The sequence below is a fragment of the Ixodes scapularis genome, unplaced genomic scaffold, assembly GCF_016920785.2.
Source record: "Ixodes scapularis isolate PalLabHiFi unplaced genomic scaffold, ASM1692078v2 PGA_scaffold13__105_contigs__length_92229423, whole genome shotgun sequence".
Lineage (NCBI taxonomy): Eukaryota > Metazoa > Arthropoda > Arachnida > Ixodida > Ixodidae > Ixodes > Ixodes scapularis.
The window spans coordinates 15,783,001-15,804,436 of NW_024609839.1; the positions used below are offsets into that span (position 1 = coordinate 15,783,001).

At 46.0% G+C, this 21,436-nt stretch overlaps 1 protein-coding gene across 1 annotated transcript; it reads left to right on the forward strand.

Annotated features, from left to right (window-relative positions):
- The first annotated feature begins 1,755 nt into the window (after positions 1 to 1,755).
- On the forward strand, positions 1,756 to 9,127 carry LOC120843200 (leucine-rich repeat-containing protein 24). The gene is made up of 2 exons (XM_040214466.2): positions 1,756 to 2,574; positions 8,188 to 9,127. Exons 1-2 carry the CDS (start codon positions 1,756 to 1,758, stop codon positions 9,067 to 9,069), a joined length of 1,701 nt encoding a protein of 566 aa, XP_040070400.1. The 3' UTR covers positions 9,070 to 9,127.
- Positions 9,128 to 21,436: the final 12,309 nt, after the last annotated feature.

Genomic DNA, 21,436 nt, shown 5'->3' on the forward strand with positions numbered 1-21,436 from the left:
TTGCCGTAAAAAAACATCATCTAAAGCTTTAAGCACCTGCATGTGGCCTTTTTTCCCAATTGTCCATCTGTTCTGCTCTGCTAAAGCAGGTCAATCTGATCGTATTATGTTTTAATATTTTCGGGTGATTTCTATCTAATCTTTTTTTTTTATTTTTGAAATCGCCGATTCGATGTGCTTGGGCAGATAACCCTCGTGATGACCAGGAGCGCTAGCGAGAGCCTCTACTTTGAAGGCCTGTCATGGTGACTTGCAAGTTGCAACGAGCGCCATTGCGTCCGATTTGCATTAAGCACCAAAATGGCGGCGCCACCGAGGCAATCTGGGGACGGAGTGCTGATACTTTATGTGTAGCTTATTTAACGGTTTTATCTTGGGCAATTTTTCTTAAGCTTCGCTCTTTTCGAAAGCGTAACAATGGCATGATTATAACTGTTCTTATATAGACGCTTTAAACACGCGCCAGATTGGGCCGCCATTGCCGACCCTGTCTGGTCTAACCGAGATGCCGAGCCACTGAAGCGGGCGTTGACGAGCCTCCACAAAGGCCTATGCTGGGGAGAAAGACACAGTAGCATTTAAAGTGGCAATAAGTGTCCTGCTTTGGCAATGATGAAGTGAAGCGAGCGGAGTAAGTGCATACAAAAACTGAATGTTACTTACGGCGGCACCAACGCATAGCTGCCTGAAAGCGTCTAAAGCCTTATGTCATCTTTGCATGCTAAATAGCGGCATTTCGATAGGTGGGGAAAAAAGAGTTTAAAGACAAGCAGAACCTGAACATTTAAGACGTTAGTTCACTGTATTACATTTCGGTGTCACCATGACTACCCGTGTATTGCTTCTATGGGCTACAGATTTGAGCCTGCTATATAAGTCCCTGGAATACCCCCCTTCGGCATGAACTTGAGAATCAAATGTAGGGAATTTTATTCACAATTTCACCAGAGTCTGGTTTGATTCAAGAAGCGCCTCATAAAGAGTAGTAGTTTCTCGACACCATCACAACTGAAACAAATAGAGAAACAATTGGACAATAAAGATCCTCACAAGTTGTTTTTTTTTTTTTTTTTTTTACATCTGCCGTTGCCGAGTACATTAACATAAAAAATATACTGATATTTTAGCCACTAGACTGCACTGAATTTGTTAAAGTTTTTATGTTGCAATGCCGTATTTATTGTTCTAATGATATTTTTTTTTTATTTCGTTTACAGTGCAAATGACCGGTATTTGAGGCTGAACTACGACTCCTGTCAACGTCACCACGCTACGACAGTGTTCCTTTGGCTGAATGGTTGACCCCAGCTCATCCAATTGCAAGCAGCGCAGTTTGTTCCTGTGCCAATACGTCTACAATCCTCAAACCGGCAACGTGCCCACATCATGAGTGCACCTGTGAGAAGCAGAGAATGTCCGTGTCCTCCCCTTACGACCACAAGGCCATCTAGCTTTAGAGCCTTGCACGGAGGACGCTTCAGTCCAACAAGGCCTCCGTTCTCGATCATAAGAGCAATACAAGCAGCAAGCCCTCTGTAGACACGTTCCCCCGCCATGGTCAGGAACAATCGGCGAGTACCCCCTCTTAACGATCCAGGCAGCTGACGTCCTGACCGCGGGCATGTGAACGCCAGGCGTCAGTCGGCACTCCGTCATCGATGGTGTCGACCAGACTCCCGGCCCACCGTCCCGCGGCTCAGAGACAAGGTCGCAGCTGTACAAAGATTCGAGTTCCCTGACGGAGACTCCAGGCCCATGTTACCGCTGGTGTTGGCCCGCTGCCTCAAAGTCGTGTTCTTAGCCGCCGTACTCGCCACGACCACGGTGACGGCCGCGACAGCGACGACGGCAAGGACACCGACTTGTCCTACTGCGTGCAGCTGCAAATGGAGCGGAGGAAAACGCACTGCCGAGTGCGGAGGACTCTCTGGTTCTGTGCCAGACCACATCCCACCAGACACTCAGGTGCTCAACCTGACAGGAAACGTTCTGCAGACCCTTCCAGGAAGGCAGTTCCAACAGGCCCGCCTGCTACACTTGCAGCGAATCTACTTGTCACGCTGCGGAATAGTGCAGATGGCCGATGACGCCTTTGGTGGACTCAGCAACCTCGTGGAGCTCGACCTGAGTCACAACTTTCTGACGGCGGCGCCAAAGCTGGCGGCGTACTGCGGTCACCTCCGAAGACTACAGCTGAGCTCGAACCCCATCCAGAGGCTCGGCGGCCACAGCTTCAAGGGACTGCGGACTTTGGTGTCTCTTGAGCTAAGTCACTGTCAACTGGCTTGGTTGGAGGGAGACACCTTTGCGGACTTGGAGACATTGGAGTTACTAAAGTTAGACGGCAATAGGCTGAGGACGTTACCGCCAGAAGGGCTGCAGTTGCCGCCCCTGAACTCGCTTGACCTGAGTGACAATCCGTGGAGGTGTGACTGCAACCTTCGTGAGTTACGGCGCTGGATGCAGCTGCACAATGTGCCGCTTTCCGTGCCGCCGAAATGTGATGCACCCGTGAGACTTGCACAGTTGTCGTGGACCCAACTGGAGCCAGATGACTTCGCGTGCGCTCCACAGGTAAAGTTACGTCTCAAATACATTCCTGAATTTGCTTTATAACGAATTAATATTACGTTGCAAGCACCAGAGTTAGCGCGATACTAATTAACCTATTGATAACCCTAGATAGTGAGTTAGATAATTGGTGTATTCAGAACACCTAACACTGAATTCATATACATCAATATTGAGCGCATACGTAATCGAGTTAGTATTTTCCACCTGTACGTTTATGCTAAAGAGCATTCAACGTTTAACATTGCAGAATATGTATATTTTTTTAGTTAAGCCACGTAAGACTCGTTGCAGATGGATCTGGTGGTGAAGGCTGCACAGTAGCACAACCCAATGCCATGGTCACGTTTAGAAACAGCCGTCTATATGTCGGGGAGAACTTCCAATACGAGGTGTTATGAAATGGTTCCGAGACTGGTTTTGTAGAGTACATTTTACATAGAGGGCTGCACATAAATCGCGAAAAGCAGTCAAAGGCGGGACCTTCCTACGTCATGATGCCATTGGGCTCTCTGAACATTTGTAACTGTGCAACACGAGTTTGTTTGACCACATGCACAAGCATAATAGTGATGTCCCCATAGACCGCAAACCAAAGCGAGGGCGAACATGAATTTTACGTCAAACTCGGAAATTATAGAACAAAACTTTCTGAAATTAATTAGAAGGCTTATGTCAAGAAGCAGTGAGGCGTGCGTTGTGTTTTGAGTGGCACTGGCGCCTCAAAAATGGCAGGATGTCACTGGTCTAGAAGATTTCGGATGGGGTCGCCCTACAACAGTCAAATTCATTGCTTTTTATACAAGCTTATTGAATAATTCTAGATGCCTTTGTTTTCTTTTTGCCAAGTTTTACGTCGAATTCATGTTCGCTCTAACTCTGCTTTGCGGTTTATGGTAAAATCGCCATTGTGACCGGTCACGTAGTCACAAAAGCTCGTGTACAACAGCTCCAACTGTTCACATAACGATGCCCTTTGGTATAACGAGACACGAAGATACCTTCCTTTGATTGCTGCGCGCGCATTACTGTGCTGCGTTCTCTTTTTGCGCTACAAAATCAGTCTCGGAATGTTTCGATCACACCTCAAATATTTAAGATTGTGCACATGTGCGGACTAATATAAATTTCGCAACCCGATACGAACTTGCATTCACACAATGGTACAAGAAAACGTACCAATCGATAAAAGCATCAGCAAGAGCATTAGTGTTTGAGGCAGTTATTACTATGTAACATAGTAATTGTGAGGCAGTTATTACTATGTAACAGTTATTACTATGTAACCTTTAACGTCTTATCATATATTAAGCTAGATGCTTCTGTTTTGCGGAATGGTCACCCTCATTCTATTCCGGGGAATTAGAGCTTCCAACAGTTCCATTCCTTTTAAATCCTCAAAAAAAAAAAATACTCGGTTCATTTCTGCTTCCGTTGCTTTAATTCCCTAACGTGAAAAATGGGAACTGACAGCCACATTGTGTTACTGGAAAAAAGGCAGCATAAAGCTGCTGACGTTATCAAATTCGGAGACGACTGCAATTGCATACAAAATATTTCTCAAAGCATTCATTATAATAAGCTGAGGGTAATCGCAGAAAGCGCATCGTATCACTTGGTGCAGACATCGACCGCACAATCAAGCTTAAAAAGCTTCCGGGTTGCAACAGGCGCAAAAAGTAAAACCACCCATTTTCTTCGCAAACAGTGCGTGTACAGTCAACAAATATATGCCTACATGGTCAGCGTGTTCTCTGCTTGCCAAAGCCTTAAAAATGTCAAGTTCGTGCGTGGCACAGGAAGAAGCTGCCTTGCCCTCTGATTCGAATGCTTGCACAACAGCACCGCTAGTGCGCTGTTAGAAGCGACGCCATGCATACCTGCCACAAACATGCACGCACTGCGGCAAGAACAGAAAACTGCTGAGAAAGTGCGACTGGTATATGGCGCCAGCACAAGTGAGTGTAGCACTATATTATGAAACCTGCCTTAAAACGTAAACATGTACGTTTTCTGTGCGTTTCTTTTAATTTCTTGACATATTTAAACTAATTATTTGTTTGTGGTTCATGAAAACACTAGAAGATCAGCCGGGTTAAAATCAGGGAGTCGAAATGGGCATTATTCCGGTTCGTTCTGGGTTCAATAGCATCGCGTGTTGTTTCGGTTCTGTTCTGGTTTAGTACTGCTTTGGCAATAGCGGTTCAGTTACCGGTTCCACTAAGCGCGAGCCAGTTTAAAGCTGTTCTTAAAAAATATTTCCACAGCACTATAAAAAAAGTAAGTTAACCACGGCGTCATCTGCATTAAAAAAAAGATTATCAGATATGTTCCGGGAACGAGGACAGCAAAACAGATATATGCTCAATTTTGTTTTATGATCTTCAATGTTCAGCGCTTACACCGTTCCATAAAGATTAAGTAGTTGTGCAGGCTTTTGGAAACAGTACCGAAATACAGTACTCAGATGTAAATTAGATCGGCCAACACGCACAGTGACACTTTGACGATAGCACGCACCGTACTCATAAACTACCCGAAAAAAAAACAAGAAATTAGTTGTTAGATGATTAAAAGCAGGAATCTGGTCTGCCAGAGTATGGCGAAATTGTTCCCCATTGCAGATAAGAAATTTATCCAGTGCAGTACGACTGTTAGTGTGGGGCCTTTAACGGATATAACGCAGTACTGACACACAATCGCACGCCGGTACGCTCCTCATCCAGATCAAAACGGCAAACTACCCACACCGCACGCCCAAACGACTTACTCAAAAGACTGAACTGCAAAACAGAAGGACAGCGAAGGCTGGTCTAAAGCCGATTAAAACAAAAAAAGGACAAAATACAACGGGCGACTTGTTGTTTTTAGAAAACGCACACATAGAAAACAAAATTTAGTTCAAGCAGCCTCCATGGCTCTAGGCGACTGGCGTCCAGACGACCAGCGCCGCGCAGTATCGCGCTCGTTACGGCTTCGCCTCTTGGCGCCTCCACATTTCGCCACCATGGAACAAACACGCTTACAGACGTCAACTTTTTATTTGTATGTTTATGTGTTTGCTTTAACCTTCATTGAGTAATATTGCTTAGCAGCAAGAAAATAACTCACACACACATAAAAAAGAGGTCTTTAGCCTCTCGGCATAGTCAGTATTCTACGTTTCATCTTACGATGTACCGTGGTGAACGCTAGGAGCTACACGAGCCAATTCGTAGTTTGTAGCTGGTCTCATAACTCCGCGCTTCCCGCGTCATTCCGCCCCTCTGGAAGGACACGTGCCGCCCTCTGACCTATGAATTGGCTTTTCTGGTTCGTGGTGTACTTTGCGGTTCGTCTTAAGGTGAACCTAACTGTACGAGCCTCCACATCGACTTTCCTAAGCCTATTCGTCCTGTTACAAAGTTTTAGTGAAATGCGATCAGTGATGGAACGTCCAGCGCCCTACTCTCCATTCCGCCATTGTATCGGTCTTAAGGGGCCGCCAGGAGGCCCAGCAGTTGTCGACGGCCTTGCGCTCCAGTGTTCGCACTTCATTCGAACCCGATAGTTTGTAGTCAAGAAATATACTTATTGCTTGCAGTATTATGCAGTTGTCTTTATGTCGTCGCTGCCACTTCTTTAGTCAAGACTGGGCCGCTAACCCCACCTTCGCGGATATTTAATGACCTTCGGGCTACCACCGGCCAGAATGCCGGGCTCACATTTCATTACGCCGATCTGTTTCAAATGAATTGTTAACCGCCACATAAGATTCGCGTTCCATCCCGTTTCACTGTCAGTATTAAATGTTTGATTTTGGTTACAGTCGTTTTCCGATTCAGTTAAAACATAACGGTTTTTGCTCCGGTTTACAATTCGGTTCAAAACCCTGGTTAAGAGCGACATGCTATACGTGCATAATGAAAACAGCCCCCTTTACGCGTCTCGCGGCGCCAGGAACGAAACTTTGTCCGTCTAGAGCTATTTAGTTTTAGTTGCTTCGCTGAGGGCGCGCCATTCTTATGCTCAAAGAAGCATAAGCCAATGCGACAACCAAGGCGTCAGTCACCTCCAGTGCTATGATGTTGTTTCAAAAGCCACTTACCATGCGCTTACAAATCGCGCCATCAGCTCGTAGGCCTTATATAAAAATCTACACAGCTCGCTTAAACGGGTCATGAAACGATTTTCCTACTTCTTCCTCCTTAGCTTTAATCCTCAACTCAAATGCAAATTGTGAAATCACGTCGCCGTGACATTCTTCGGCACCGGTCCGATGACTCTTAGCGTCCACCGTGCTTTTTATGCACACCATAGAACTTGTCATTCGCCAGTGACGATAAGCTCAAGCGTGTTTCACATGCAGCGATTTTGGCCCTAAAGCCTGGTTCACATGCAGCGGTTTTGGCCCAAGAGCGGCGCAATTTCTGCCGTCGCGGCGCTCTGACCAGCACCAGCGGTTAAGCGGCACGAGCGCCGCGACGGCAGAAATCGCGCCGCTCTAGGGCCAAAACCGCTGCATGTGAACTAGGCTTAAAGCGACGCGATTTCTGCCGTCGCGGCGCTCGTGCCGCAGAATTGCTGGTGCTGGCCAGAGCGCCGCGACGGCAGAAATCGCGCCGCTCTAGGGCCAAAACCGCTGCATGTGAACTAGGCTTCAGGCACTCATTGGCCACAAACGCGAATCCGAATATTCGTCAACGGATTGATTGTTGACCAGAAGTTCCTGCGGCGCTGGTCCTGCCGATACCTACACGTGCCCAACTCTCGCATCGAACTCCGTTTTCAATATGTTGATCATATCTAGACCGCGTTAGGCGGAGAAAGGGGGAACGGGACGCGATGCGGCCCTCTCTTTGAGGTGTCGCAGGGGCGGGACGTGCGAGCGCGGTAGCGGTTGAGGGGCCTCTGCGGGAGTGATCGCGCGGACGGGCGCTTTGCCGAGCGGCGGGCGCGTGCCCGCGCCTTAGGCACGGGGTTGGCTAGCTTGAAAGCCTGTATATACTGTACATAGCGCGTTTTCGGTTTTTGGTTTTCTGGGCATGACACCACTGTTGTAAATAAAATTTTCTAAACAGCGCATACGTCCGAGTGACGCAGTTCTCGTGTCCAATGCGTGAGCTGGGCTCGGCTGACGTCAGGTTGGCACCACTGACGCGCTTTGGGAATCGTGGATGTATCATAGTGAAAAGGCGGAGAGCTTCCCAAGGAAAGAAGGCACAAAATAGTCCGCTATATTTTCAAATGTTCGTACCGAAAAGCTGGTTTTTGACTTTCTACCCTCTTCCTTTCGGCCAACTAAACGATCTGCAATTAGTAAAGTCCCAATTTAAAATCCTTTATCCCAACCCAAAATTCGTTTCATCGGCCCTTTAAGGACGGAGCCTATTCCATTTCCACTCTCTTCCGGGAAAAAGGCATTTAATTCCATTTTCCCCAGCGCTGCCGCCATTCCATTCCTACTCCATTCCGGGATCGCCAAAGTGCGGTATAATCCCGGAATCATACCAATTTCGGAGAAGCAACTCCGCAACACTGATATGCATCTTGTATTTCTATGCTCAAACATTATGTTTTTAAAATAAAATAAAAAACTGCCTTAGGCTATATTAACGATATTACTATTCTGTGCAGATCACCGCTTCTGATCTGCGTGTATACGCCATCGAAGGGGACAACGCCACACTCCGCTGCAATGTGGACTCCCTGCCAGCGGGCGAAGTTCGCTGGTTCTGGCGCAGCCGGCCAATCGCCAACCTGTCTCTCATGTCCTTCGGCCGCCAGATGTACCTCCTCCGCGCCAAAGACGCCGGCCGCCACCAATCCAGCACGATGACCATCATCAACGTTATGCTCAAGGACAGCGGCCGCTATCTCTGCATTGCTGCCAACCGTGCCGGCAACCAGACAGCAAACGTCACCCTCCTGGTGCGACCTAGATCCGCAGACCTTGGAGCACTGTCCGCACCTGAGATCGGAGGCATCATTCTGGGACTGATAGTTCTGCTGGCGCTGGTGGCGGCTTCGGCCTGCCTGCTGGCCGTGCGACGTCCTCAGCAAGGTCCTCGGGCGGCAAAGGAGACCCAGATGAGGCTAGAGTCACTCCTCTTGGAATCGAAGCAGCAAACAGACCCCGAGTGCTTTCCAGCAGGAGGGGAAGAACAGTCCGGAAGTCCGGCGCCATTGCTGGGGACCAAGCGGACGTCGACGACCAAGTCAAATATCGTGGCAGCCGTGCTTCGAGGGGAATACAAGGCTCTTCGAGGGACGGGGTCCAGGGCGTATGTGGACGTCGCTGGTGAAGGTGGTGGTGGTTGTGTTGTTTGTGACGGCGTGGTAACGGACGCGCTTCGCGTGTCCGGGAATCTGCATTCGCCGAGGCACGAGCCGGTGTGTGCGACTCGGAAAAGACCTCACAGCGCGCTTGTGGCAAACCCGCTTTGTCCTGGGGCGAGGGACTCACCGGACGAGGGACTTGGCGATGAGAGAGAGTACGAGACGGACATTCTCGACTGACGGGTAAGGTCAATATTTGTCGAGTCAATGTTTTATCAATATCTGATTCGCACAATCTCCAGCCGCGTTCAACCTGATAATACATTATAAAAAACACATACTGCAGACACTCTCTAATGCCGGGGTCCCACTGCTGATACTTCATACAAAAAACAGTCTGCATATAAATTGGAACGCGAGTCACCGCGAGATCCACGCTTCGAATGCCGCGTGGCAGATTTCAAGGTGCGAACTTGGCACGCGGCAAGTGTTTGCAGGCTGTCTTTGGCACGCGGCACGTGTTTACAGGCTGTCTTAGGTATGATGTACGGGCAGTGTAACCCCGGCTTTGGGCACCTTTCTTTCTTGTATGACGTCCTGTCAGAGTGTTAATAAAAACTGTCAGCAGAAACGTTCACGGAATGTTCGAAGCAAACATCTTTTGAATAGGCTTCAGGCCTGTCGTCATGTCTGCAGCAAACACCGTGTTTTTTGGGGGTTTTTTTGTGTTTTTTTTGTTTTGTTTTTTTGTAGGGGGATCGGTGGTCGAACAATAAGGAGAAAAAAAAGAAGTATAGGTATCCGTGCGAGTTTGCGCACACCACCTCGGAGCGCTTTGATCGAAAGCTCGCGCTGCAGAACCCAGGTAGGCTGGGCTGGAGAGGTAGGTGCACTCATTGAATGACTTGGCATAGTTGGCTGGAAGTGATGATGTGGGTGATTTCGCTGCTTATTTTTTGGCAGAAACTCAACCGGCGCACATTATCTGTATGGCGATGCTGTTCGTATCGGTGCAACTAAAGTCCCTTGATAAAATACATGCTATCCAGTACCTCGAACCGTTGCTGTGAGCTGGCGCAAGACGTGTTACAAGCAAGTGCTCCGCCGCCATTGGATTCCAAGGGCCGCTAATTTCAGAGCTGCGGCGCCATTCGATTCCAAGGGTCGCTCATTTTAGAGCTGCGCCGCCATTTGCGTCCAAATGCCGCTCGAGAACGGTCTTCGTGCACTTGCGCATCTGACGCTACTTGCGAGACAAACGCAAACAGATCGAGGTGCTTTAAGTCAAACCACACCATGGTATACGGCACCTTGTTCTACTTAATTAGAGAATTTCTTCTCTTGAATAAGAAAGAAAAACAGAGGTTCATGTCGTTTTTATATCTTTCTTTACTAAGGTGATATATACATCTGGCTAATTTTCGGTACCCGTGTGTACCACCAGAGCTTTTATAGACATGTCTTCTTGGTCGCATAAACACAAGGCTCCTCCATATTTTGAATCGACTGATGAAATCTCGCCATCTATGACAGCACGCTTCTGCCCACTTTGCTCTCACCACATTAAGACAAGAAACTCACGGCTTCAGGATAAATGTGTGGATGTGTATGGGGGGAGGGGGGGGGGGGGGGAGGGGAGGGGCACTAGGATTGAATCTGATGCAAATGTCGTATATCTGCTCAAACAATCATCTACCTGTGCGGTGTCCTTGCTTGTTTCTTAATGGACGTGCATCCTACAGGTGTGCGGATGTAATAATAATATAATAATATCTATTTGCGAGACAAAAAGGTGTTTCTGGGTGGGCTGCAAGGCTGTGAAGAAAGTTTAGGTTGCGTAATGACAACAGCATGGAGCTCGTTGTAGACCCGAGGCTGTCTCAGACCGCACTCGATAAGTTACCCCTTCCAAAGCGTCTAACCTTGCCGCCGGATCGCGGAGGCGCACTACCGTCTTGCTATCTAAACGTGCAGGAGACGCGACCTCTTTTCTGTCAGTGAATACCAAAGTGAAAGACGAGAAAAATTACGAGAGGCTTTGAACGTGTACTTGTGCCTTTAAAAATTACAACCTACTTATTTCTCGTAATGAAGGACGTCTCAAAGCGGGAAAATATTATTCAATGCCACCGCTCTGCGCCAGACTGAAAACCCGGCCACTTAACCCTACATGTAGGATTAAGTGGCCGGGTTTTCGGGCCTCGTCTTTTGTTGTAAGGAAGAGAGCATGTACCTGCAGGTACATGTTCTCTTCCTTACAACAAAGGATGAAGTCCGTCTTTAAACCTGGAAAACAAATATTCTCGGCTAGCAATCTGGGCCGTACGTCAGGATTCTGCTAGCTTTATTTTGATAACCGTTTTAGTCAGGGGGCACCTATGCATTCATTTTATTTTTAGGGACACTGCACGATAGTACGAATGCGTCACGCGCTTTTGAAGACAGCACTACAGGCAAGGTTACTGGAGCAAGCTCAGTTCCGCAGCTCCCTATTCTCGCCAGCAGAGGCGAGTGGCCCAGGTGACAATCACGAGAACTAGCGGCGCTGCAGACGGATCGTGCTTCCTTGTCTCGCGCGTCGTCTACAACTACCGCGTTGAGAGCTTTCTTTACTCTTTTTCTTTGTTTCGTTTTTTTTTACTTCCATGTGCATAATAGAAAAAAAAGATGATGAAGATGAAGTGTAATACACCAAAGAAATCAGAGTCAGCGCATTGTGAGTGTTTTTCTTTGAGTGTTTGAAATTTAATTTTGTGTGCATCTGTTTTCTTGCGGTTTGATGTGTTAGTATCAATTGCCAACTCGCCCAAGCCCAAGTATTGCTATTCAAACTTGGCGGGCTAGACAATCCGGAAGCAAGACTCGGCTGCAGCGCTGCTAGTTCTCGTGACCGCCACTGAGCCCACGTCGCAGGGCGGAGCTGTGAAACTGAGCTTGCTCCAGTAACGTTGACTACAGGGTCTACACCACGACCTACTCTGATCCTGACCTGCCCACAAAGAAATGTGCCAGCGCGCACCTCTTAGTACATGGCCGTGGCCGCATCGTTTCGTCATGCTATGAGTTCGCGGCGCTGCATAATGCCTTTTTTATTCATAAGGTTCCCGCATATCAATCAGAGGCGCGCAAGGCGCGGCGGCCTTATCTGGCCCTGACCAGCTCTCCTCGCGGGCCTCGCGGGATATTGTCAGTCTGTGGTCGCGGGACAGATTCGTAGCTGTAGAGACCGGCGACCGTCGAGGCTAGAGAGGAACGAACAAACACACGCGCCTGGTCCGGGTGGAACGAAACAAGTAACTCCCTGTGCCTCTTTACTCTCATATATATATATACAACCTAATGGTAGCGACACCTACCACAACAGTAATTAGAAGCGCCGTCTGCCAGAATATTAGCTATTCATAGGTAATATCCGAAAACACCCATTATTTAGACGATGGCACAAGAGCATGCAGTCGGGGCTATAAAACGTACTTGCACTCCCGTGCCTGAGAAACGCGCTTTTTCCATCCAAGGAAACGTGAGAGCGATGAACCCTTTTACGTTCCACTGCTGCTTAATAACAGTTGGGTTCTGTGTATGCTTATACAGTCTAGAACTTGGTCTGCCTCAACGGGCGACAAAGCTCCCAGCTGTAGATGAAAAATTTAACCAGTGCAGTACAATTTCTAGCATGGGGTCTTTAACATGCATCATGCAGTAGTGATACGCGACCGAACGCCGGTACGCTGCTCGTCCAGATCGAAACAAGCAGGGGTGGGGATTGAACCCAGAATCCTGGTTTCTGCAGCGCGAGCTTTCGCTCCACGTTCTCCGAGCTGACGTGCGCTAGCCCATTCGGCCACCGATAGACCCGCTGCCTTGGGGCAGGGGGTGCCAGCGGGTCCGGAAGACTTGCGCAGGACGCGACCAGGTTATGCTGGTTGCACCGTCCGTGTGGCGCTGTAAAATTTTATTTTATTTTGCACGCGCCGCTTTCGAATAAAAGCACCTCTCAGCGTCTGTAGATGCGCGATAAGAGAACGTCTAAAGAAAATATTCTGCAGCTCGAGGCCGCAGCGTCCCATTAAACATTCCTTTCATATTTGCTTTCTCTCATAGCTTCCGCCAGCACGTTGTATGTCTCACTTTACATGATCGCGAAGCCTAAGCTGCTCGCAAAAGCACGTTCCCCCAACGGTGCTCGCACTGCACGAGCGCGCGTGTTAGGTATAGGGACGCTGATAGCTCGCAGCTTGCTCTTGTAGCCTCTGCTACGCTGGCACTTCGAATAGAACGGTGTATAGGAAACTATAGTGGGGAACCGCATTCACGCATGTCCGAAACGCGAGTCGAATATTCTATTTTGCTTGCCTGGAGCGCTGCTCAGAACTTGAGAGATACGGGCCTATCTCCGCTCCTACTGCTGCTTCCAAAGCCCCTCGATGTGTTTGCTGCTGCAGCCTGCTGGCGCCATGGTATGGGAGGTGTTCCCGAGAAAGAGATATCACTAGAGCGTAGCTTATATAGTGGCACTAGATATCACCAGCCACGCGCCGTGCGGACTGTGCGCTAGACAGACCGTGAGCCGCGTTTGGGTCATAGAAAAGTCTTTACCGACCTCCCCTAGTGGCAACGTGTGGCACTTCACCGGCGACAGCGTCTTCCATACGGAGCCATACTGTGGGCAGGTCAGGGTTACACCATGTCTCGGTGTACACTAACGCTTCGATCCCACTTTGGACGGTCCGCAAAGCTCGGTATCTCAACTTATCCCGCTGGGATTTACTACAGGTGTGCCCGAAGGTGATGCGTTCATTAATTAAGAGTATGAACACACAAAACCTCCGGAATCAAAAGAATGATAATAAAAACTTTGTTGCCAATACGAAAGTTTTCCCATGCATTTTTTCTCAAATTCACCAAAACATTGTTTTGGGCTTTACCGGCGATTATTACGATTGAAAAATTTCTGAAATGAAAAAGGAACACAATTTGCTTACCCAATTCTTACTTCATTCGGCCCAAATAAATGCTATAACGACACAAAATAGTATTTAGATATATATTATAATAATAATATAAATAATTAAAAAGTATGTTTCCCTATACTTAAGTATAGGAAAAAACATACTTTTTTTTAATATTTCGTAATGCACTGATCTGAGCCAACCTTTCCACAATGTAAGCGAAAGCTTCCATTACTTTCGGTCCCCTGTGCAGTAAATTCTAGTGCGATACGTTGAGAACCCGATTAATACCAACCGTCCAAACTGGAAATGAACTGTTAGTGTGCACGCCGTATGTCGCTGATAGTCCCCCAAGCGAACTGCTATGATCTCGTATTTATTTTCCGCGTGTGAACTCTTTCTTAGGCATCCATGAGAATGAACTAATGGATGCCTGAGTTCATTCTCGTAGCAAGAGACCGTTACAGGAAATAAAAGAAAACGCAATGGGTGGGAAAGCGGTCAGCAGCAGTTTAATACTGAGTAATGCTCATCGCTATCAATGCCAAGTTGTTCTCGCACATGGGGCGACGCGGCAAGAGACGCGCGGTCCTAGGCGCGAATTTTGATCAGATTCGATTGCTGCGCCACCTTCTTCTGTGCTGAATTGTGGGATTGAATTTGGGTAGGCAATCAAAGCACTTCCCCCTTCAGCCACACTAGCCCAGCGATTCTTGTTCAATAGACCATATTTAATGTTAGCACCGTCTCTTGGCAGTCGCCCGACCTATAGAGCCTCCGCGCTATCTTGAAGGCTTCCCCACCTTTCGCTCCCGGCCCGCATAGCGTTCTCCGCGCTACCTTTTATCATGTCTTGTTTTCCGGATGTGGCGGTGGTGTTATAAATTTCAAAATGCATTATTTTAGCATCCGTAGGTCAGAAGGACATGAAGTAAATCAAGTATTGCCAGGGTTAATGTATGCAGACGACATCGTACTCTTATCAGAAAGTCGTGAGACAATACAGAAACTGATTAGGATTTGCAGCAGGGAAGGTGACCATTTAGTACTACAATTTAGTAGGGACAAGTCTGGTGTAATAGTTTTCAACGACGAGAAGGGGGAGCCCCTGGAGATACAGGACACCTTGATAGAACACATAGAGAAAAGTACAAATATCTGGGAGAATGGTGAAGTGAAGGAAGACGGTATTTAAAAGACCATGAAGGCATTGTAATAAAGAAGGGGAAACGAGATTCGGCTATCATGAAACACAGGGCACTATTGAACTATAATAGATATGAAGTCGTTAGGTGTGTATGGAAGGGAGTCATGGTGCCAGGAATGTCATTTGGGAATGCGGTATTGTGTATCAGGTCAGAAATCCAGGCAGGTTTAGAGACACAGCAAAGGGGTGTAGGTAGGTTGGCATTGCGGGCACATGGGAATAAACCAAATTAGGCAGTGCAGGGGGATATGGGTTGGACATCTTTCGAGAGTAGAGAAGCGATCAGTAAAGTTAAATTTGAACAAAGACTAGCTGAAATTGAGGGTACACGGTAGGCAGGGAAAGTGTACAAGTATCTATATATGAAAAGTCTAAACACCAAGTGGACAAACCGAACCCGCAAGCTGAGATCTGAATACATTCAACGAGATGAAGCAGATCAGAGCATATCTGTAGAAAAGGGAGTAAAGAAAACTGAGAGAAAATTAGAGGAAGAGAAAATGCAGGGGAAATCAGCTTTAGCAATATACAGGACACAAAAACAAGAAATGAAGAAGGAACAGCTGTATGATAATTCAGTGGGGAGCTCTTTGTTGTTTGAAGCAAGAACGAGGGTGCTACGAACGAAAACGTACAAGGCTAAATTCCAGGAAGTAGACACTCTGTGCGACGTATGCAACCGCGAAAGGGAAACTATAGAACATGTAATCTTAAGGTGCACGGGGCTTCGCCCCACCCTTTTGGAGGGGATGACTACGGATTTAGAGGGGGCACTGGGTTTTCCGGACAAAGATGAACAAATGGATTGGGAAAGAATTGCGGTAACTAAGAGGAGATTGGAGGATTTGTGGGAGAAATCTAGGGAAAGATAAAAAAAATACAGATAAAACTAAGCAATAAATTTAATTTAAAAGAGAGGGGGGTCTGTTATAACGAAATTTATTCAAATTTAAAATAAAAAAAGAAGGGATGACGAAATGTTAAGCTAGGTGGCGCAAGCTACCGCCCGTTACAAAGGGTATAAGCCAGTACCATCCATCCATCCATCTATTGGTTTGGTTTCAAATGACCGAAGTGACACCAACTATCTAGTTACAGGGAAAGCTGTTCGGCGACCACAACGTGACAAGCAATGCCAGAAGTACCCTCATGAGCAAAACAAGAGCAGCATTTCTCCAGGTGTCTTTATCTTTGTTGTGGACGTCACAAAGATGGTGGCGCAGCCATGACAAGCTATTAATACAGTAATGGGACGAGCTTCATATATTAAGAGTACTTGACAGAGCCCGCGGTGGAAAGATACGGCGCGGGCTCTTGCATTTCTCTACTCGGACAGTCCCATTACAAATCTACAATTATTCTTCGATGTAAAAAATTTCAGCTTGAAAAGAAAAAAAAGCACAATCTGTATATTTAATTAGGTGGGTTTCTATTTGACCGCTGATTGCGTGGCGAGACACAGCATGAATGCGGCGTCGCTTTCCCATAAGAGTGATCTGCCCGTAACCTCGGACATGGTTCGCCATGTTTGAGGCTACGAAAGAAGGTTGGCGCAACGTGCGACAGATGGCGCGCGGATCTAAATAAGGTCAAAATGAGGTCTATCCGCACTCCTGCCCGTTTGGATATTGATTAGCATCGTACCTGCGTGAGGTCGCGTATCACTACTGCGTGATGCACGTTAAAGAGCCCAGGCTAGCAATTGCACTGAACTGGCAAATCTTCTTACCTACACTCCGTGTCACTAGTGATGTGTAGTACAGACGAAGGCAACACCAAGCGAAGAGAGAAAAGGCAAGCATTAGAAAGGCGGGACTGTAGACCAGGGCAGTGGAGGAAAAAGCGAGCACTAGGAAGGCTGAGAGGAGGAGAGAAACCTTATCTCCTCGCTATCGTTCCTAGTGCGGCACTAGGAAGGATAGCAAGGAGGTGAGGTTTCTCTCCTCCTCTCAGCCTTCCTAGAGCTTGCCCATTCTCCTCTCGCCTGGCGTTGCCTTCACCTGTACTGCACACAACTAGTGAAAAAGAGTATAGGGCATAAATTAGTGTCGCTGCAACTCGAAGGCAGACCTTTCTTACGCAGTATCCGGAGAACAAGTTCGTCTGCTTCATTTGCAGGGGTTGCGGTAACGTCAGAACGACTCCGTGGACTGATTGGCTCCGATGGAAGAATAGTGGGTAGACATCAAATCAAGCTGCCTCGGGGTCTACCTACTATCCTTCAATCAAAGCCAATCAGAGCTCGGTGTTCTGACGTCACCACAACCCCCTGCAAAAGAAGCAGACGAACTTGAGCTTCTCATAAACACAAACATAAAATTTTGTTTCTGTCTTTTGTATGATCTATGAGCAGTGCGACTACAGATTTTAGAATATTCTAACATAGCGACCGAAAATCTTTCTCTGCTCGCCGACACAGGGAAAAAAGGAGTATTGTCTCAAGCAGCTTTATCAGTTCGCAAACGCACTCTTCTGTGTTAGGTTGAAATCAAGCTGAAGTGGCGCTGTTAAAGGCACATTTGGCATGCATTTGTGCGGGCGTTCTTAAAAAGTCATAAACTAGGTTACAACGCGCTTAAAAAACAAAACACCCAGTTATGTTCCTCGCAAATAAATGCACTCAGGGTAATAACAGTATAGATCCAGATTATTGGTTTTGTGACAACTAACGTTTAAGTTTTTTTGCATAGTTCCAATGTTCCGAAAGCAATAAGAATCAGTTCAAAGGCAACATTTTTTTTTTATAATTTGTCTTAATATGCAAAAAAAAAAAAAAACGTTTAACCGTATGAGGAAAAAAAAACTAAGGATATCTTCAGAGGATCGTATTTTGTTGATACTCTTATCTGTCACCTTTCTTTTATCTCCACGTTTCCGTCCTAGTCTAAGTGTTTCAATGATTACTCAGCAAAGTACAGGTTTAATGTGGCTAATGTGAACTGTCCTTGACGTTATTGGGAATATTTCTTTGAATACCTATTTTGTGTCAATACTGATTATGTTTAATACGCGAAGTATAAATCCAAAGTGATGTGTTCACGAAGTTACACAGAAATGACTAATTTGGGCTCTAGATTTAAGCGGCATAGCTCAATAACATCGTTAGGTAACATAATTAGGAAAGATACCAGAGAAAAAACAAACTATTATTTTGTTATGATAAAACTTTATGATCTCATAAATGTGTGCAAACTGCTCGATGTTTTAGGGCCTTTATTCTGCAATTACTAATATCAATCCATTTAGAACATTTTGTTAAAAATACGTGTACGGAAAAAAACAGAAGTTAAAATGAGAAAAGACAAAATGAAATCGATTTACTCCAACATCTCGGCCGCTAAAAATGGCCAGGCTCTAAAACACGTAACAAAACTTATATTGTAACTCTTGCCTGGGTCTAATCACGTCGTTAATGTTAATCTTCCGCTCTCATGGGAGTTTGTTTTCTCGATTTTTGCCACCTTTCAAGTCCTCACGACGGCGGTGCCGTAACGATGGCCACTTTAAGAAATCGGCTGAGGTTAAGGGAGTGCGAAACAGTTTCTTTTTATTTTATCTTGCTTTTATTTTTGAGAAGATCTCACCCAAGAGTCTACCTTCACCGAAACTCAGGAGTCTAAAGCACGTAAAATAATTACATTAATGTCGGTGGCAACTTAACGAGTGCAGTTTAAGCTCTGCCTTCACCACACGATTGTTGCCGTCTCCTAAGTCTTGGCTGCGAGTGCGGTGGCGTGCGATAAAAAAGAAAACATAAAGCTCGCGCTGGAGGCTGGGCATCGATTGCATTCTTACCTTGTAACCGACTATAAACGTTACGTTCTGACCAAAAAAATATGCTTAAATACTGAAGTGTGGTAAAATATTCAAATGCCTATATATTTCCATGTATCCCTTCTCCCACATACACACCGACACGCAAGCACAAACGAAAAAAATAAACACTCACGCAAGCGCACGTATTGCGTGCTGGTCCTTCTGTGGTAAATTTATTTATTTATTTGCTTGAACATTTTATTTCATTATAAATATTGTGTTCGTCGTATGGCAATCGCAGTCTTGCAGTGTGTCGGAGGAACACCAGAAGGAATTTATACGTGTCTACCGTGTTAGATTTTGTATGACAGCAGCTTTTTAGTTTTGTTTTGTAAAGCTTTGTTTTGTAAAGCTTTGTTTTGTAAAGCTTTGTTTTGTACAACTTCGTATAAAACGTTTTTATTTCTTTTCCTGAGTTTATTGCGAGAAACCAAATGCTATACTGGATCTCAAGGTTAGGCCCTTTACCGAAACAAACTATTCTTCTCAATTATATACTGGAGTTTTCCTCTCTTTTTTTTTGTGCGATTTGGGTTATGTGCCTAAAGATATGTTACATAAATTATCCGCATGAAACTTTGTGTAAATGAACCCTTCCTGTGAAACTTGGTTCTCAACAAGTTCTATGCGTAAAATATTATGTCACGCAACTCAGTTTTCTGAAGCTCAAAAAAATCAGAAAACATACATAGAGAAGGAAAGTTACGTCCTCAGCCACCACGCTGCCGCAAAGTATACATTTAAACAGTTGTATAAATAAACCATAAAGGCCCTTGCGTCACACCCAAATGTGCTCCTTATTGTTGTCGAAAAAAAAAACTTGAATGTTCTTTATAACGCTTTTTGAAATTGCGTATGGAGTACCGTTTTTTTCGTTTTTTTTTCCTTGCCTATTAGCTTACAGCTGTGCAACGAAATCCACTTCCAGTGCAAATGGCTGCAACCAAAAGACGAAATCTGGTTACGAAACGTAAAAAGTACCGCGTTCTTCGTTCTACATGGTGTTCTAGTAAATGAACGTTGAACTGCCAATCGGTTGCCTCATATGTCTGTGAGAGTATCATTAGACGGGACACTATTCAAATCGAGTGAAGAGGTAGAAAGGTTCTTGCGTCAACAGGCAAGCAGGTGTTCACGCCGAAAGTCATTTGTGCACAAACAGAACAAATGTCAAATTATGCAAGAAAAAAAAGAAAGTCGACAGACGTAGTTTTACCCGCACGTGCGTACAGAAGGAGGAGAAAGACAGGCTGCAAGATTACAAACCCGTTCGCAATATCCCAGACAACAAAATAGAAATGTATAATACTTTTGCATTGATAACAAGACGTGCACAGCATACGCACATACACGTACTACAAACATTCCCCTGCGCGTCAGTCACCATGCTGAGTCGCTGCACATACTTTTATTTGGCCTAAAAGTAGGTTCAGCCACGTCCTTGGCCGAGTTATTTTCGTAGATTGCAGCGATTGACTTTTTTTGTGATTTGCGAGAAAGCAGTCGCTCCGGGTTTCTCAAAAGACTCTTGGCTGTGTTCCACATCTTACCCAAATGAATCGGAGCTGCTCCGGTGAGTCGTGTCACTTGACAACACAGACAAACAAACAACTGGACGTTGGTAGATTTTCGAGCACCAAGGTATTAAACCTATAGCCCTTTACCCTGGAGAATATCAAGTACATTTTGGAACACAGCCGTTGTGTGCCCGTTCGCTTGCACACGCGTGCAGGTAAGCGTGTGAACAAGTCCCCACATAGAGGCCCCTATGCCACGCTGTAATATATGCCCTATGCGCAGTTGCGTTTGAGAACGTTTGGGTGCGTTGGACTGCGTTGAGTCCTGAAGCGAAGGTGAGCCACCGGCACATCTGTGCTTTGTATGGAGCATGGAATCCAATTCAAGGAATAGCTTCGTGCGCGACATAAGAAGCAAGAATTTCCAGGTTTCTCGCAGCCCCAAGACAGTCAAACGGACTCAAACGCTCTCATGCTCAACTGTAAGTAAGGGCCTTGAGGGTCTCGCAAGCAGCCACAGAGGGCGAGCATGCCTGGACGCGCTTCATGCGAACGTGTGCAGGTGTATTTAATCGCTCTGACATGCGAACACTTGCCCAAGGGGGCGCACAGAATTGAATTTAAAACGAAACTCAAAACTAAATATGTGAAAAAAAAAGAAGAAAAACATGGAAATACTGAGGGACGCACGTAAGTGCATAGAAGTGCGCCTCGATTAGTGGTCTGTTGTACGCACATTTGGCGACACTCAGGGTGGAGTATACAAATCAATAATATGCAAATCGAGATTAAAATCATAATTTCAATCGTGATCTAGAGTAAAGCAGTTTTACTGTGATGATTATTATACAAACTTTCCAGCAAAACCTATCCCGATTTCTTTATGTACTATTTGTTCACCGTTCGACGCTTTCTGTATGCATTCATTTTTTATTTAAATCAAAGAATCGCCAAGCAAATAAGATTTATATAAAACTTACCAAAAGCTCAAAAAGTGCTCTTACGAGAAAATCGAAGGTTTGATGATTACGAACGTTCCGACAACGGCCGAAACAACAATTTGTGTTCTTCTATCTTGCCGCACAGCGAAGTCGATGGGAATGAGGACAAAACTTGTA

Excerpts from the sequence above, each read along its gene's own strand:
- LOC120843200 (XM_040214466.2), top strand. The coding sequence starts at position 1,756 with ATGTTACCGCTGGTGTTGGCCCGCTGCCTCAAAGTCGTGTTCTTAGCC. Across the intron at positions 2,575-8,187 it reads ACTTCGCGTGCGCTCCACAG|ATCACCGCTTCTGATCTGCG; the intron begins GTAAAGTTACGT and ends TATTCTGTGCAG.